The following is a 19,204-nucleotide window of genomic DNA, read 5'->3' as shown; positions in this document are numbered from 1 at the left end:
GTCTTGCGGAGAGATCCATCCTCATTAGCTAGGGCCCATGGCAGTGGTCCCAGTGGATGAGCTAACACATTGCTCATATGTAGCTCTCGTCTGGGCCACCAGAACTATGTGGCCAAACATATTCCTATCTGCCTTAAGAACTACTTCCTTGGCTTGTCCTTTGCTGCGTGGTTTATTTTGAATCTCTGAGAAAGTTTTCACCTTCTTTTTTTCATCTTGTCATGGAACTGTGTAATTGATGGTGTTGTCTCAAGACGTTCATGTTTGAAGGCTTGATGTGCTTCCTCTCCTATTTTTCAGGCCTCAAGCAGGTCATTGGCCACAGCTGGCTGGGCAACAGGGGCACTTGACAAGCTGACAAACTCATATTGGTCTGAACTCAGTGGATTCACCCAGCAGTTTTCCAGGATATCAACAATGGACAATACTTCAGCCTCATCTCTTCTGATCCGGGGCAGTTGTAAGTCCAGGTGATTGAGCTGAGAATCGCCTCGACCCACCATCTCCCTCAGTTGCCTCAGTTAGGCACTGCGGTACTCTGATGTTAAGTAGTACTTGGAGACAGCTCCAGGCTTGAGGCTGAAGCCTTTTGTTCCTCCAAGTGTTTGCGTGTCCTTGTTTGCTGTCTCCTCGATGGTCTGATCAACACGAATTCCCCCAAAAGTATTTTGGCTGCCAATTTGGACAGAGAAGCCTCTCTGCAGAAAGTGGGCATGCACTTCAGGGTGTTCCACAGGCAGTTGCGTCATCTTGGCATAGTAGTAGGACAGGTAGCGAGTGTAGTTGAGCTTATCATAAGCAAAACGCCAAGGGATAATTTCTCGGATTCATGCAAGATGCAACATCCAGTTGCCTTCTCTGGAAGCTCAAATCAGGGCCAACATAATCTCTGTCATATCAAGGTATGACAGAGAGGGGAGGGAGTCTAGGTAGACCTGGAACAGTTCCATGGTGCGGTGGATTGAAACATTCTCAAGAAGTTGTTTGAGTGTTGCCTGACGGATGTCACAATGGAAGTTGTCGATGCTTCTCAGGACTTCTTCAAGGTGGCAAACCTCTGTTGGATGTTGGTCTTTAAGCCACAGAAGAAAGCCTTTCCAGATAAGCCACATTGGTGCTTCGCAAACAAGCTTGTGTAGGCTGACAGCTCTGTTGTACTTTCTGCTGTCCATCACACCAGCTACTGACCCCTCAGCAATGACGCCAGATTTCACACAGAGGTCCCTCAACCCTGCATCATTAAAGTGTTGCCCCAGAATGGAAAGAATAATGCAAATGGTGTGGAACACACCCATCCTGATAACATGATTTCTGTTGCTTTGATGTAGAGTGCTTGGTCAAACACACAGACGATTGTCTTTAACTGCAGGGACTCCATGATGCCTACTGTCTGGTTAAGTATTTCGTACACCGTTGACTGCTCTGTAGCAGGAGCATTTATTGTTGGCAGGTAGCTCACAGTGTCCTTTATCACTGTGACATCATTGCGGACCTGGATGTTAAATCCAGTCTAGCTGCTCACTGTCTGAGCTTCTGGGGCAGACATTCGAGCAAGCACCCAGCCAAGATTTTTTTCCTTTGCAGTCTGGATCTGTGTGGTAGTGCCAGCATCTAGACTTGGGGTGATTGGTGGCCCCATTCTTTGTCCAGAATTATAGATGGGCAGCATCACTGCTTTGGGGCTGATACTTCTCTCCTTTGACTTGGTGACTGTAGGCATGATTCTTTGAGGTGCAGGTTCAATGACATTTGCCTGAACAGCTATTCCATTGACTTGGTGGGAGGTTCTTGCTCCACTAATTGTCTCTTCTAGCTGGTCTATGTTGTCAAAGGCCAGGGTAGTAAAGACATTTCAATAAATGTTTTCACCATCCCTCGACCGTTCCACCTTCTGCAGACACAGTGCTGTGTCAGTCTCTTCAACCTGAGAATAGGACACACTGTGTCCGAGGCGATTCAAGGTGTGTAAAAGTTCTGTGTTTCCTGTCAAGGACTTCACAGCAAATGGAAGCAGTAGGTGTTTTGGTGGCTTGATTCTGCCACAGGTGACTGCAAAGATCAAGTCACTGCCAAAGGAGGTGGTAAGTCGCTTGACCCTTTCAGATTGACTTATGTACTCACAGTTTCCAGTCAGTAGTGTTTGCAGGAAATGAGTGATTAATTCAGGAATGATGAATTCATCTTCTTCTACATCAGGTGGCCACACTTTTTTGCCCTCTTTGTATCTCATTTCTTATCAGCAAAGCTGCTTTTGTTACACGTTGACAGATCTGGAATAATGTAGTTCCATATTCAAGGAGTATGCCGTTTTGGCCAGCTCGGTCATTGATAGGCTGTGTGGCTACAGAAGAAGCTTCCTGTTGTCATCAGGAAATATATGGATGGATCTGCCAAGTTCGGTTTCCAACCTATGGCAGAGGTTGAGTCCTTAATCTGGCTGATACCAAGAGACTGCATTGATGACTGCAGTCTTGATGAGAGGTATGTCATGGATATTATTTCTGGATTGGCAAAGAGTTCATTCCTTATGTAAGAAAATAGTTCCTCATAGGCATGTTTTTCTGCTACCTCATACTTTGCTTCTGCATCTCCACTTTGTTCCTTTGACTTAGAGCTGGTAGCAGCCTCTCCACGTGTATATGCACGGTAGCAGGACTTCACTTGAGATAGTGCTTTGGTTACTTTTTTAACATATTAACTTATTCCAAATGTTGAGTGAAATTACTTACAAGGGCAAGGCATCTGTCACAGCCGATGGTCCCATCAGTCATCATCAGTCACTACTACTACTAATAATAAATAATAATAAATCAATCTTATATAGCGCTTTTCTAGTACTCAAGGTCGCTTTACAATAAATGGCGTGAAACAAGATGACAGATGAACATAACACAGACATACAGGGGTGGATGGGAGGGGGGGCTACGAGAGGGAGAAGCGGCAGCCACACACGACGCCAGCAGTACTCTCCAACTTGGACAGATATAAAGGGAAAGAAAAACAAACATCAAAAATCACATACATCACAGATGCAGGTCAAGAGCTTAGTCCCCAGCCTGCCCCAGACCAGGGGTGTATGAGCGGACGCGGGGGGGGGGGGGGCACGAGAAGGCAATGGAGAAAAGGTGTGTCTTGAGATGGAATTGGAAGAGTGGGAGAGATTCTGAGTCTCTTAATGATTTGGGGAAGTGAGTTCCAGAGCCTGGGAGCTGCTCTGGAGCAGACTCGGTCACCAAAGCCATGGAGGTTGGACCTGGGGGTAGAGCGAAGGGAGGCTGAGGTGGATCTGAGGGACCGAGAGGGTTGGTATGGGGAGAGGAGATCTGTGAGGTATGGGGGAGCCAGATTGTGAAGGGCTTTTATAAGTAAGAACCAGGATTTTGTAATTGATCCTGTGGGAGATGGGTAGCCAGTGGAGGTCTTTTAAGACTGGGGTGATGTGGTGCCAGGATTTGGTGAAAGTTAAAAGTTGGGCGGATGCATTCTGGACCAATTGGAGTCTCTTGATAGAGCTTGCACTGATGCCATAGATCAGGGGTGTCAAATCCAAACTTACTGAGGGCCATTCTGAGGGTTGTGAATAAAATCGGGGGCCATGACATTCATTACAGTGATTCTTGTTATGGTTACAACCCATATGCTATTTATATAGCACAGACAGTTTTTTAGGATTATTGTATATTTGATTGGTCTCTTTGTACAGTAAGCTTCAATACTCTGTATGCTTCTTCTCATTTTCCTGTCGGTGTGACATTCAAATTTCCCCAACCTGGGGATTAATAAAAGGCAATTCAATTCAATTCAATTCATATATGACTCAGAGGTAACGTCAATGCAGCCAAACTGGCGCATTTATTCACACAATCAAACCAAACACATGACTGGTGAGAACCTGCCAGGAGAGGGCACATGGATGACAGGACCATAACAATTATGTTTATGAGTAGGCTAGCAGGTGGATTAAATAAAATAAAAATACAGTTTGTTCCCCCTTCATATTTGTGGGTAATTCTTTATATCAGCAAAATAAGATGGAAATGCTGTCAATATAGCGGCAAGTGCAAAAACAATGTTGTATTTAAAGATAATAATATAAAAAATAAAAGAAGAAGAAGACAAGTGCACAATTAAACAAACTACATTAGCAGTCTAGCCTACAATAGGTTCAGTTTTTAACAAAATAGTTTCACAATTAAACAAAACCATTAGGCCTACTACTGTGTCTTTCAACATTACAAATTATGTTTTCTGTGATAACGCAAAATAGTCAGTGCAACAAGGCCTATCTGAAATGCATTGTAGTTCAACTCTTACCAGACACTCTGCACCTTTTCTTAGAGATGATCTCGTCTATTCTAGGCTTAAGGTCCTTGGCTGTGGCCCGTTTCAATACAAAGACCAAATGCTGGTCAGTGAGTCGGGATCTGTGGGATGTCTTGTTCAGGTTCATTATGGAGAACATCTGTTCACACGAGTAAGTGCTTCCGAACATGGACATGATGCGTGCAGCATGAAGACGGAGCTCTGGCATTGATTCGGGGGGGAAAGGTGCAAACTCAGCAGCCCCGACTGACTGGTACTGGGACTTCAGAGCACTGCTACATTGCGGTTCAGTGACTTCCAACTGCAGGTGCTCAGGGGCAGTGTCGACATCAATTGCAAAAGGATTTGCGAACAAGTCAAGGTTGAATTCCTGTGATTCAAAATCAGCAAACCTCCTGCTGAATTCCGCTTTGAGTGTGTTCAGTTTGTCAGCATACACTTGGGTCGGGAGTGAAATGGTGACTGTGGCGCTCATTGATTGACAGGTAGGAAAGTGGGTCAAGTTACCTTTGCGCATCTGGCCCTCCCACAGACGCAGTTTCAGTTCAAATGCCTTCACGGAGTCCCGCATCTCGGTGATCAGCTGCTTTCTTCCCTGGAGTTTTAGATTCAGTGAACTGAGGTGCTCCGTGATGTCACACATAAACGCCAAGTCGCTCAGCCACTTTTCATCCTCAAGCTCGGGGACGGCCTTCTGTTTGCTTTCCATGAAACGAGCGATCTCAGCGTGGGTGTCGTAAAACCTCCTCAGCACTTTCCCCCAACTCAACCAGTGCACCTCCGTGTGATAGGGCGCATCCTCGTGCACAGAGTTTTCCCCCTCTAAAAGAGCCCTAAACTGCCGATGATTCAAGCCCCGTGCACGGATAAAGTTCATAGTTTTAGTCACAACTGTCATGACATGTTCCATGCCCAACACCTTACCGCAGAGGGCCTCCTGGTGGATGTTGCAGTGGTAGGCTACCAAGTTTTCCCCTGTGTGTCCCGTCGCCTTTCGAGTCAAACCGACCAAACCACGAACTTCCCCGCACATTGCCGGTGCACCATCCGTTGTCAGTCCAACAAGTTTATTGCAGGGCAGTTCCATTTTGTTCACGCTCTGCTCCACTTGGGTGTAAATGTCCTGTCCTGTTGTTGTCCCGTGAATCGGTTTCACGTCTAAAAGTTCCTCAGTGACGGACAACTGAGTGTCAACCCCTCGGATGAGTATGGACAGCTGGGCTGTGTCCGTCCTGTCTGTACTCTCATCTACCACTAGTGAGTATGAAACAAAGTCCTTGGCTTTTGTTGTTAGCTGGCTCTCTACATCGGAGGCCAGTTCATCAACACGACTAGCCACAGTATTTCGGGACAGGCTGATGTTTGAAAATACCTGCTTCTTGTCAGGGCACACAACGTTGCACACTTTTTCAAGGCAGTCTTTAATAAACTCTCCCTCGCTAAACGGCTTGCTAGCCTTTACGATTTCCTCTGCAATAATAAAACTTGCCTTGGTAGCACCCTCACTTTCACTACTGATGCGAGTGAACATGCTTTGCTGATGTTGAAGGTTGCGTTTCAAGTCTTTGGCTTTCTGCAGCCTTTGCTCGATGTCCATGTTAGCATATCGCTCGCCATGCTTCTTTTCGAAGTGTCTGCGGATGTTGTACTCTTTGAACACTGCCAGCGACTGTTGGCATACAAGACACACTGGCTTTTGTTTTAATTCACAAAACAGGTATTCAGCTTCCCACCTCTCTTGAAACTGTCGATACTCTTTGTCTACTTTTCGTTTTTTCGCCGTTTGTTTATGCTAGCTAGCTTTCGATCTCCTTTGCAAAGCGTACGTTCAGGTAACGTTACTTGGGTGACGTAGGCAATGCTACTGCAGGAACATGCTACTCAGCATTTCTGTTACTATGGGAAAAAAGCGAAGTGCGGCAGCGCCCTCTTTTGTTTCAGCGTTGCATTGTCACAGACACAAGCTCTCGGGCCACATTCAGTTGATGACCAGGATTGATAGGAGGGCCAGATTGAATATTGCGGAGGGCCGTGTTTGGCCCGCGGGCCTTGTTATTGACACATGTGCCCTAGATGAGTGAGTTGCAGTAATCAAGGCAGGAGGAGATGAAGGCATGGATAAGTATATCAGCGGCAGGGCGTGTGAGAGAGGATCTTATTCTTGCACTGTTGCGAAGGTGGTAGAAGGAGGATTTGACCATTTGGCGGATATGTGGCTCAAGGGAGAGGGTGAGATCAAGGATCACACCAAGGCTGTGTGCCTGGGGGGAAGGGGAGACAGTAGTGCCATCGATGGTGAGTGCAAGGTTGTTGATTTGGCTGAGAGTGGACTAGGAACCAATGAAGAGGAGTTCAGTTTTGTCACTGTTGAGTTTGAGAAGGTTTTGCTGCATCCAGACTTTAACTGCAGACAGACAGGAGTTGATGTGAGAGGGGTGGATTGTGAGGGGATTTGGTGCTGAGGTATATCTGGGTGTCATCAGCATAACAGTGGGAGTCCAAGTTGAAATGGCGGAGAATCTGACCAAGAGGGAGGATCAAATCAAATCAATTTTATTTGTATAGCCCAATATCACAAATTACAAATTTGCCTCAGTGGGCTTAACAGCAACACAACATCCTGTCCTTAGACCCTCTCATTGGATAAGGAACAACTCCCTAAAAAAACCCTTTAACAGGGAGAAAAAATAGGAAGAAACCTCAGGGAGAGCAACAGAGGAGGGATCTCTCTCCCAAGACGGACAGCGTGCAATGGCTGTTGTGATGGATGAAAGATGGATGTAGAGAAGGAAAAGGAGTGGGCCGAGTACAGAACCTTGGGGAACACCTTGTGTGACTGTGAATGGAACAGAGGAGTGGTTGTGAAGTGAGATGATGTGTGACCTGTTAGAGAGGTAGGACTGGAGCCAGCTGAGTACGGTGCCTTCAATACCGACATCTTTCAATCTGGTGAGCAGGATGTTGTGGCTCACAGTATCGAAGGCTGAACTCAGGTCGAGTAGGATGAGGTTGTTAAGGGCTTCAGTATCAGCAGAGGTGAGGAGGTCATTAAGTACTTTAAGGAGTGCAGTTTCAGTGCTGTTGAGTAGGCAAAAACCAGACTGGTGGGGTTCGAGTAGGTTGTTGGAGTGTAGGTAGGTTTGTAGTTGTGTGGCAACAATGCGTTCCAGGGTTTTAGAGAGGAAGGGGAGGTTGGAGATTGGCTGGTAGTGGTTGAGGCAGGATGGATCAAGACCGGGTTTCTTGAGAATTGGGAGGACAGCTGCAGTTTTGTAGGCAGAGGGGACAATTCCATGGGACAGTGAGAAATTGAAAAGGTTGGTAAGGTAGGGCATAGGGCAGGAAGGCATGTCTTCAGTAGGGGGGTGAGGAGGGGATCAAGGGAGCAGGTTGTGCATTTTGATGAGCTGATGAGTTCAGAGATAGTGGTAGGGGCAACTGGAACCAACCGGGAGAGGCGGTGATCAGGGGGAGGGGTAGGGAGGTCAAGAGGAATGGGAAGAAGAGGGGCCGGAGTAGGTGCTGCTGAGTCAGATGCAGGGGACAGTGATCTGTTGATAGCGACGTTTTTGCCTGCAAAAAATTGGTGAAATGAGTTGCATTGTTCAGCAGTAGAGTTGGGGAGGGCATCGGCACGGGGCTTGAGGAGGTTGTTTACAGTGGAGAAGAGGGTGCGGGGGTTGTGATTGGAATCATTAATGATGGTGGAAAAATAGGCAGACTTGGCGGTGGTGAGGGCATCTTTGTAGGCAGAGAGGTGGAGGTTGTGGGCTTCTTGATGTACAGTGAGAGATGTTTTCTTGCCCAGTCGTTCCAGTTGGTGGGCGGTCTGTTTCATTGTGCAGAGCTCAGGTGTGAACCAGGGTGCAGAGGTGTTGAAGGAGACTGTTTTTGTTTTGAGAGGGGCCAGTGTGTTGAGGGAGGCAGACAGAGTGGCATTGAGGTGATTGTTGATATCACCAGGTAAGGTAGAGGCTGGTTCCAGGGGGAGAACAGAGGAGAGCAGATCGGAGAGTTGGAAAGGTAAATAGATTTAGTATTGCGGAATGTTATTTCTCTGAGGAGGTATGGCCAAGGAGTTGGGGATGGACTAGTGAACTGGATGAGATTATGGTCTGACAGAGGAAATGGGGATGGATGGATGTTGTGTATCGGTAGATTGACAGAGCAGACCAGGTCAAGGATATGGCCTTTGACATGGGTGGGGAAAGTGACGTGCTGGATGAGGTTGAAATTGTCCAATAGAGTGATTAATTCTGGTGCAATCTTACAGGTGGGTAAATCAATGTGGATGTTAAAATCACCAAGGAGTAGTAAGTGTGAGGCGAGATGAGGTGAGATGTGAGAAGTTCAGAGAGGTCAGACAGGAAAGATGGATTTGGTGTGGTTGGCCGGTAGATGAGAATGACAGCTATTGAGCATGTTTTAAAAGCGAGGAATTCAGATGATAAGATGGTGGGGAGTGAGAGCTCAGTGGTCCTGAAATTCTGATTGAATAAGACAGCAAGACCACCTCCATGACAGGAGGGACAGGATCTGCAGATGTAGCCAAAACCAGGGGGGGTGCTTCGTTGAGGGAGAAAAAGTTGCCAGGCTGTTGCCAGGTTTCAGTGAGCAGGAGAAAGTCAAATGAATTATCAGTGATTGTTTCATGTAGGATAAGTGTGTGCAAGAGACTAAGTAGAAGGGGAGTAAGGCCAGGAGTATTGGAGGTGGGTTCAAACTCTTCTACAATGGTGCGAGTGGGAGGAGAAATGGGGTAGGGGTAATTCTGAAGGAAGAATATGTCAAGAGCGTCCTGGAGGTGAAGAGAGTGTCAGACAGCGTGATGAGTATGAAGCTGGAAATTGAAGGTGTATTGCTGAATGTTATCAGCACATATGCCCCACAAGTTGGGTGTGAGATGGACGAGAAAGAAGAATTCTGGAGTGAGTTGGACGACGTATTGGAGAGGGTACCCAAGGAGGAGAGAGTGGTGATTGGAGCGGACTTCAATGGACATGTTGGTGAAGGGAACAGGGGTGATGAGGAGGTGATGGGAAGGTATGGAGTCAAGGAGAGAAATATGGAAGGACAGATGGTGGTCGATTTTGCGAAAAGGATGGAAATGGCTGTGGTGAATACATATTTCAAGAAGAGGGAGGAACACAGGGTGACGTACAAGAGTGGAGGAAAGTACACACAGGTGGACTATATCTTATGTAGAAGGCGCCATCTAAAAGGGATTGGAGACTGCAAGGTGGTGACAGGGGAGAACGTAGCTAGGCAGCATCGGATGGTGGTCTGTAGGATGACTTTGGAGACCAAGAAGAGGAAGCGAGTGAAGACACAGCCGAAGATCAAATGGTGGAAGTTGAAGAAGGAAGACTGTTGTGTGGAGTTCAGGCAGGAGTTAAGACAGGCACTAGGTGGTAGTGAAGAGTTGCCAGATGGCTGGGCAAGCACTGCAGAAATAGTGAGGGAGACAGCTAGGAAGGTACTTGGTGTGTCATCAGGACAGAGGAAGGAAGACAAGGAGACTTGGTGGTGGAATGAGGAAGTACAGCAAAGTATACAGAGGAAGAGGTTGGCAAAGAAGAAGTGGGATAGTCAGAGAGACGAAGAAAGTAGACAGGAGTACAAGGAGACACAGCGTAAAGTCAAGAGAGAGGTGGCAAAGGCAATGGCAAAGGCATATGGTGAGTTGTATGACAGGTTAGACACTAAGGAAGGAGAAAAGGACTTGTACCGATTGGCTAGACAGAGGGACCGAGCTGCGAAGGATGTGCAGCAAGTTAGGGTGATCAAGGATAGAGATGGAAATGTGCTGACAAGCGAAGAGAGTGTGCTGAGAAGGTGGAAGGAGTACTTCGAGGGGCTGATGAATGAAGAAAATGAGAGCGAGAGAAGGTTGGATGATGTAGGGATAGTGAATCAGGAAGTTCAGTGGATTAGCAAGGAGGAAGTGAGGGCAGCTATGAAGAGGATGAAGAGTAGAAAGGCAGTTGGTCCTGATGACATACCTGTGGAGGCATGGAGGTGTTTAGGAGAGATGGCAGTGGGGTTTTTAACTAGATTGTTTAACACAATCTTGGAAAGTGAGAGGATACCTGAGGAGTGGAGAAGAAGCATACTGGTACTGATTTTCAAGAACAAGGGTGATGTGCAGAACGGTAGCAACTACAGAGGTATAAAGTTGATCAGCCACAGCATGAAGACATGGGAAAGAGTAATAGAAGCTAGGTTAAGAGGGGAGGTGATGATCAGCGAGCAGCAGTATGGTTTCATGCCACGAAAGAGCACCACAGATGCGATGTTTGCTTTGAGAATGTTGATTGAGAAGTATAGAGAAGGTCAGAAAGAGTTAAATTGTGTCTTTGTAGATTTAGAGAAAGCTTATAACGGAGTGCCGAGAGAGGAGGTGTGGTATTGTATGAGGAAGTCGGGAGTTGCAGAGAAGTATGTAGGAGTGGTGCAGGATATGTATGAGGGTGACAATGGTGTGATGTGCGGTTGGAATGACAGATGGGTTCAAGGTGGAGGTGGGATTACATCAAGGATCGGCTCTGAGCCCTTTCTTGTTTGCAATAGTGATGGACAGGTTGACGGACAAGATCAGGCAGGAGTCTCCATGGACGATGGTCAACTGTCCAAAGTAACGGGGAGTGCAGTAGAGAGGTGAAGAAGAGAGTGTAAGCAGGCAGGGTGGAGTGGGTGGAGAAGAGTGTCAGGAGTGATTTGTGACAGAAGGGTACCAGCAAGAGTTAAAGGGAAGGTTTACAAAATGGTTGTGAGACCAGCTATGTTGTATGGTTTGGAGACAGTGGTACTGACGAAAAGACAGGAGGTGGAGCTGGAGGTGGCAGAGTTGAAGATGCTAAGATTTTCACTAGAAGTGACGAAGAAGGACATGATTAGGAATGATTATATTAGAGGGACAGCTCAGGTTGGACGGTTTGGAGACAAAGCAAGAGAGGCAAGATTGAGATGGTTTGGACATGTGTGCAGGACAGATGCTGGGTATATTGGGAGAAGGATGCTGAATATGGAGCTGCCAGGGAAGAGGAGAAGAGGAAAGCCAAAGAGGAGGTTTATGGATGTGGTGAGGGAGGACATGCAGGTGGCTGGTGTGACAGAGGAAGACGCAGAGGACAGGAAGAGATGGAAACGGATGATCCGCTGTGGCGACCCCTAACGGGAGGAGCCGAAAGTCGTAGTAGTAGTATTTTTATGTAGGATAAGGACCTTGTTATTTAGTTATTGGGTGTTAAGGAGGGCAAGGTTGATGGAATGAGAGAGCAACGTAGTGGGGGCATGCTGGAGAGGTCTGAGGTTGTCCAGGTTAGGAGTGCGGGGGGGGGGTGCAGTGGAGGGGGGGCGGTGGGAACATAGGGTTTGGATGTGGGATATCGTATCAGGGTTAGTGGAAGAATGTAGATGACGGGAGTGTCTGGGGGCCGCGATGAAGATAACGGCGGCAGCAGAGGATGCCAGCAGACAGAGCGGAGGTGTGTGCAACCGAGGATAGCCGGTAGTTTTTGTTGAGGGACAGGAGTTCATCAAGAGAGTGTAAGGGAGGAGGAGGAAAACTAATCAGGGGTGTAAGGGAGGAGGAGGGAAACTAATCAGGGGAGAAAATAAAAAGGGAAACCAGGGTATTCGATGTAGTCGTAATTAGGGGGGTAGCGTAAGTAAAAACAGAAGAGGGCAGGGTGTTGGTTCCATGAGACGGGTGGATTAATAACGCTGGAAACGTAAGAGGGACAGCACAGAACACGGATGGGATGAGGCTAGCTACTCACGATATGAAGGGGAGTGCCGCCAGGGATGGTGATGTCCACATTACGCTAGTCCCACTACTAGACTCACATGCTATGCGGAGAGATGGAATCTGACAAAACCTTAAAAGTGTTTGTGTTTTATTACAAAGTGGAGACAGCTACTATATTACCATTATTAATAGTACTACTATTGATACAGTGTAATTACTGTCAATTACATATTTAGAAATTATATAGGTGAAAACAAAAACTACAACAAAATCTCCTACAGGTATGGTAAAATAAAATGTCCAATAATTATGAAAAGCTGCTCCAATGGAAAGTTCATAGTATCGAAGGTATATAAATGTCTATAAAATAGACTTTAATAAAGTTACTTATATTGACCCCTTTAAAAAAAAAGTATAGGTAGCCTAAGGCTTCACCCACTCTGTTAGTCTGGTGTGGCCTGCATGGAATAAGGACTCTGAGAGATTTTGGCCACAGTCATCCATCTTATGTTAGGCCTGAAATCACATCTAACAATGAAATAGAATGGATATAGTATACATTTCCTGAATCCTTGGAGTACTGTGAGTATTCCAGTTTTTGTCTTTTGTGTCTCTTATGTTCACTGATACCACAGGGCTTAAATAAATTGTAAAGTTTAGGCATAAATTGTAGAAAAATGTGTGTTTTTGATGGTTTGAAGAGCTCTAGTGACCTCTATGTTTGTCAGGGAGCTTCACTACTGGGCTTGAATGAAAGCTTAGAATGCACTCTTTAAAATGATACCAAACACAATATTATAAAACATTGAAAAGTGTCTTGACCATGAGCCTAAACGAGGATATGCACCAGTGGCAAAAATGCAGTTTACTTTCAGGGGTGGTTTACTTCATGAGGTGATAACCACTGAAAAGCTACCAGTCTGAGAGGTCTATCATATCAAAACATAAACTAGGGATGTATAGTAGGTATAAAAAAATCACAATGAGAATTTGCCCACCCAGATGGTACCGGTATGTCATATTTTGGGTCTTGGCCCATGGACTAACACCCTTTGCTGCACCATGAACACTGGGCTTTCTCACCTCAGAAGTAAGGGGACTGCCAGGGCAGAGTCAACGTGTATTTGTTATTTTTGTGAACTTGGGGTGGTATTCTCTTCTGATATGTTTGTATTTTTCACATGTGGTGAAGAAGTGGAGCTGCGTCTCCACCACTCCTTGACCACAGTGAGACACAGCCTGTCTGTCCTCTCTGGGCAGCAGGTTTGTCTGTGTCGGTCTGTCTCCATGGCCAGGTTGTGCTCAGTGGGTGTGTACATTGTCAAGGTTTTTCTCTGCGTTATCAGTCACGTGGTCACATGTGCTACTATGGTGTACTGTCTATTTAGAGCCACATAGCCAGGGCCTCTGCTAGCCATTTGGGTGCCCTAGGCATAATTGCTTTGTGGTCCCCCCCCCCCCCCCGCTGTGTGGTGGTGCGCCACCTCCGCAAACCCCACAGGGCGGGAAAAAAAACACACCACATATTTGTATAAATATTTGTATTGGTAAGAAAATATGGCACAGAAATATTTGAAAGTGCAATCTTATTCAATAAATACAAAGAAATATATGTAATTATCAATGTTACAACTGTGGTTAAAACTAAATACATATAAATAAATACAGATAAGAAAAACAGAACTGTTCAAGTATTCACACAAAGCAGAAGAAAAGTTACACAACTTCACAAACACTGCAAAAGACAGTTTTTATTGCACTACAAAACAGACCTTTCCAGCAGTTGCAGGAAGCTCTTCACAAACTTTGTAAAGTCAGTATATACTGCACTATAGAGCAGTTAAAACAACAACAACAACAATACCACACACACACACACACACACAAGTGCAACCTTCTTCTTTAACATAAACCAAATAATTATATTGTAACGTGCATGGATAAGTAGACACACTGGCCGCTGGCTGGCGGGTCTGACCCTTTAGTCGAGCGGTTAGCGATGCCTCCTGCGGTGCGGGCGATACGGGTTCGCTTCCCGGCCGCGGCAGTTCCTGTGGTTGCGTTGTCCCCCCCGAATTCGCTACAATATATATTTCAATTATCAATGTTGCTACTGTTGATAAAATTAAATTAAAATAAATACAAATAAGAAAACAGAACTATACAATTAGTCACACAAAACATAAGTTACAAAGCTTCAAAAAACACTGCAAAAGACAGTAGGCCTATATATTTCACTACAGAACAGGCATTTTCAGCAGTTGCAGGAAGTGCTACAGACACACGCGTCTGCATTTCCTGGCTGCAAAATCGTTAATTAAATCATCATATGACAGTTTCTGAGTGAGTTCTGCATTGATGCTGATGACAGCAAGAGCACTTAGACGTTCCTGTCCCATTGATGAACGCAGGTATGTTTTAATGAGCTTAAGTTTTGAAAAACTTCGCTCAGCAGAGGCAACTGTAACTGGGAGGGTTAATGCAATGCGTGGAGAAATCCAAAGATTTGGATAGACCTCTTGAAGTTGGTTGTCATGATGAAATGTGAGCATCTCCAGGGCAGTTGTCTGTGGTGAGAGTTGTGGAAGGTTCATGATTTCCTGCACCGTCTCGGATCCATCAATATCAGTCATTCCCTTTGCAGTCAGTATCTTCTGCACTTCAATGCAATGTTTTTGAAGTCCTCGTTGGACATTCCTTGAACTTTGCCGAAATCAAGCAGCATTCCGAATCTGTCTTTGACCTGGCTCAGTGTCTCAAACCTCTCTTGCAGTGATGTCAAAGCAGAGTCTACAACACTTTTGAAAAATGTTACCTCAAGCCTTTTGACAGCATCGCTGAAGGGCTCGTCTGCAGCCTCATATGCAAACTGCTTTTTAGTGTTCCTGAGCCTTTTCTCCTTCGGCTGTGGTTCAATGTTCAGGGCCTCACAAAGGTCCTTGACAGTTGACAAAGCCTCAACAAACCCAAAGTGTCTATATTTGGAGAGGGAGGTTTTGGCACTCTCAATGAGCCTGACGGCAATGTCGATCTGCATTGCACTAGACTGAAGCAGCTTGTTCACCTGCTTTGTGATGGTGAGAATTTCACACCATACAACAGAGCAAATCAAAAAATCTGAATGAGGCCAAGTCTTCTGCAAGGCTTGAGCATCTACTTTAGCAACTGGATCACTCACAGCTTGCCTTGCCTCCATGAGAGCTTCTCTGATTTCTTTGATTTGGTTCCTGACAGCTGTAACACTCTGAAGTCTGCTTTCCCATCTCACATCACTCCAAGATGTCAGCATCAGACTAACATGCTTGGTCAATATGTCCCATTGCTGTGTGGCTCCTGAAAAGAAAGCAAAGAGTTTCTGCACATAGCCAAAACAGCCAATAGCATCTTTAGATGACTTGGTGGCATCGGCTATTACCAGATTCATTGTATGTGCTCCACAAGGAACAAACGATGCTCTTGAATTTAGCTGTAGCAGTTGGGCCTGAACACCTTTCTTTTTTCCTTTCATATTGGCTCCATTGTCATAGGCCTGTCCTCTACAATTTTCAAAAGGAATGCCGAGTTCTTCCAGCTTGTTAAGAATGACATTGAACAGGTTCCACCCAGTCGTTTCCACCACAAGGAAGTACTCCTTAATGTCTGGTTTTCACTCCAAACAGACAATGCGCACAATGATTGACATCTGCTCTTTATGGCTTACATCTGGGGTACAGTCAAGAATGATGGAGTAATATTTTACATCTTGGATACGGGAAACAATGGTCTGTACTGTTTTTGTGGAAATGATCAAATCAAAATCAAATCAAAATCAAATCAATTTTATTTGTATATCCCAAAATCACAAATTACAAATTTGCCTCAGTGGGCTTAACAGCAACACAACATCCTGTCCTTAGACCCTCTCATCGGATAAGGAACAACTCCCTAAAAAACCCTTTAACAGGGAGAAAAAATAGGAAGAAACCTCAGGGAGAGCAACAGAGGAGGGGTCTCTCTCCCAAGACGGACAGCGTGCAATGGATGTTGTGTTCACGCAATTTACATAATACAACATTGAAAGAGGATAACAGAATTATAATGGACATAACATTTATGAAGAACATGATGCACAGGATGCCGAGCAGTGTCCACATGCCAAATGATCTGTATCAGTTCATTTTGCGTCTGCTGTCCAAGGTAGTGTGTCCGAGTTTTTTCATCCTTTATTTTGGCAAGGTGATTTTCCATCACAGGGTCATAGATGGCCATAAGTTCAACTTCCTTCAAGAAGTTCCCATTGTCTGGCTCATAGAGACACTGAGAAGAGCCCCTAAAAGACAAGTTTCTTGAGGCAAAAGCGTCTGAGGACATCTCGCCGCCTTTTCTTTTCTGCCTCTAGCAATGTCAGCTCCTGGTGGTCTATTGCCATGTTCTTCTTTAGCCATCTGTCCAGTTCCCTCCACCTGAGCATGCATTGTGTATGGTCTGGGCTATTTTCATGGGTCCTCAAATTGCTGTTAATATTAGACCAGTCACTGTGGCCCTCTTGAGTAAGCTTTATAGCCTTTGGGCCAAAAAGCTTACAAGCAAAGCAAAACACTGCATTGTTTTGCTCTGAATATACAAGCCAACTTCAAAATACCGTCTCACAATTGGAAAGTGTTTTGTATAACAGGTTGCCGGTTTGAAATACCCTTCCATCTGGGCCCTTTGGGAAATTAAAATTGGACCCAACTTTAAACGGTCCTCTGCGCACAACATCCAAGCAATCAGAGTCTCCAATGTGAGCTGGCCAAAGAGAAGGGTCAATTGGAGGGGACTCAATGGTCTCTCCTGCCTCACTTGCTGACGGCCTCTGGATTATTGTTTGTGGTGATACTGCCGTACCTTCAGAACTTGATGGTGGTTGGTCAGTTGCGGAGTCTACAAAACTACTGGTAGATGGCTGGTCATCATCGTCTTGGTCCTCCTGGGTTCCTCCAACATTAACGAATTTCAGCATTGACCCTGAATTAATTTAGAAATACAAGGGAAATGAATTAGCATATACATGAATACATGAATTTTCAAGACACTCAAACTTCAGGAATTAACTGAGCATTAAGAGAGATGGTTGAAAAGTTTAACAAAATGGAACAAGTATTAGTATAGATATATTCATCACAATTATGTATGCTTTATATCATTAAAAGCTGATATGATTAGCGAAACATATTTTACATTTACATTCATACTAGAAATGAAAACAATGAATAGACTGCAACTTAAAAAAAGATCAAATTCCTTGATCTAAACATTATAATCTGTGATAGATCAATTTAAATTAATACTCTACAAACCTAAATAAAAAGACAAATTTCAGTTTTCTTCTAGATAATTAAGCAATGGCAGTTATGACTCGATTTCACCTGCAGACGTCAACCTTACCCTTACCCTGACAAAGAAATGGGTTTTTTACACAGCCAATTAGCAATCTCTGAACGCTGGTCCATTTGTCATGTCAGATCTGATTACAAGCAGCCTCCGATGTCCACAAGTTATTCCTGTGTTAAGAGGCTCCAGCCTGATTCTTTCAAATGCCCTTACACGATCATAATGGGTCTTTTGAGATAAATATTCTAAACTTGGGTAAATGCTTTGCTAAAGACGGATGGATCTGGCGTGCTAATGATGCAAGGGGTATTGACACATGACGAGTAGGCCAACTATTACGGAGAAGAGCGAATTCATGTATTTCAGAATAAACCACAATCTACCGCCGAAAACCTGCACCTATCTGCCCCCTAAACAATGCTGCTAACGTTACAGATTATGAGAGCTGTGCTCGCAGCTAACGTTATAAGATCTTTCTAACTTTAGCAAGCTGGTTGCCTCAAGCTGTTTCCTATCATTAGGCTACGTATCTATGTTATGCAGTGCAAGGCTAACATTTCAGCACTTTACAGGGTTTTAAGAATTAACATTTCTAAAGCACGCCTTCAAGTGATGCACGAGCGCCATCCCGCTGCTGCTTGTCTGCTCCTGCCGCCTGTTCGAAGCCGTGACGTGTAGCTAACGTTTAAGCGAGCGCCAGGCTTGAGTTTGTTAGGCGCAATCGCACAGACCATAGGAAGGAGGCGGAGGGGGGCATGATAATTCATTTTGTTATTTAGAGGAAATATGTACATCTTTGTATTACCTGTGACCCTATTCTTCTGTCTGTCAGCCCGAACACCCCTTGAACAGTCTCTGCGTTGTTATTCTTTTAAATAATTAATTATTATGAAAATTATAAATAAATGAATAATTCTAGTGCCCCCTCCGGCAGTTGGTGCCCCACGCGCAGTGCGTGATGCGCGTTATGGGGGCGGTGGCCCTGCACATAGCACTGAAGTTCACTTTGGGTTTTTGTTGTTCCAGTCCAATAGGTTTCATCATGTTGTTTTTGTTGATTGACAGTTTGGTTGGGTGGAATGTGTTGAGGAGTGATGTCACTGTCCTGAGGCTGGTTATTATTAGTGGTGTTAGAAGGTCTAGTGTTAGTCTGTTGAGCCTCAGGACCAGTTGACTGAGGGGACTCTTCTCTATGTTCAGCTCTTGGCTTTTGAGGGATTTATAATGACAGGATTTTGGGGTCACTCATTTTTAGGTGTTTCCACAATTGAATGGCTCTTTTTTCAGTGTATATTATTAGAGGGTGTTGGCCTAATTCTGCTCTGCATGCATTGTTGGGAGACTTCCTGTGGACCCGGAGGATGCTCTTACAAAATTCTGCGTGCAGGCTTTCGATTGGATGTTTTTCCCATTTTCCTAATTCGTGTTTTGTGAGAGGACGCCAAACCTTGCTGCCATATAGTGCAGTTGGCTCAATCCCGGATTGGAATATTTCTAGCCGGGTGCTAACTGGGATGTCAGCATGTGTTGACTTTTTGATGGCATGGAAAGCTCTTTTTGCCTTCTCTTTCAGTTCATTAAGGACCAAGTTAAAATGTCCAGTGGACCTGGTCTTCAACCCTAGGTGTGTGTAGGTAGTTGGTTGTTGGATTTTTGTCGTTTCTAGGGTAAAGTTGTACTTTGTTCCCTGACATCTGGACCTTTTCTGGAATATAACTATTTTAGTTTTTTCGGGGTTAATGGCCAGGGCACAGGTCTGACAGAACTTTTCAAGCAGAG

At 45.1% G+C, this 19,204-nt stretch overlaps 1 protein-coding gene across 1 annotated transcript in view; it reads right to left on the bottom strand.

Annotated features, from left to right (window-relative positions):
- Positions 1-521: 521 nt before the first annotated feature.
- Positions 522-19,204, bottom strand: part of LOC130117802 (general transcription factor II-I repeat domain-containing protein 2-like) — a 104,170-nt gene continuing 85,487 nt past the window's right edge. The window contains exons 2-7 of the mRNA XM_056286037.1: positions 16,940-17,059; positions 15,252-15,406; positions 14,889-15,137; positions 4,315-6,115; positions 936-1,072; positions 522-788 (exon numbers count right to left, since the gene is read on the bottom strand). Of these exons, the coding sequence (XP_056142012.1) occupies positions 522-788; positions 936-1,072; positions 4,315-6,115; positions 14,889-15,137; positions 15,252-15,406; positions 16,940-17,059 (2,729 nt within the window). The remainder of the gene's footprint in view (positions 789-935; positions 1,073-4,314; positions 6,116-14,888; positions 15,138-15,251; positions 15,407-16,939; positions 17,060-19,204) is intronic.

The sequence above is a fragment of the Lampris incognitus genome, chromosome 9 (genome assembly GCF_029633865.1).
Source record: "Lampris incognitus isolate fLamInc1 chromosome 9, fLamInc1.hap2, whole genome shotgun sequence".
NCBI lineage: Eukaryota > Metazoa > Chordata > Actinopteri > Lampriformes > Lampridae > Lampris > Lampris incognitus.
This window is presented reverse-complemented; position numbering and strand designations above follow the sequence as displayed.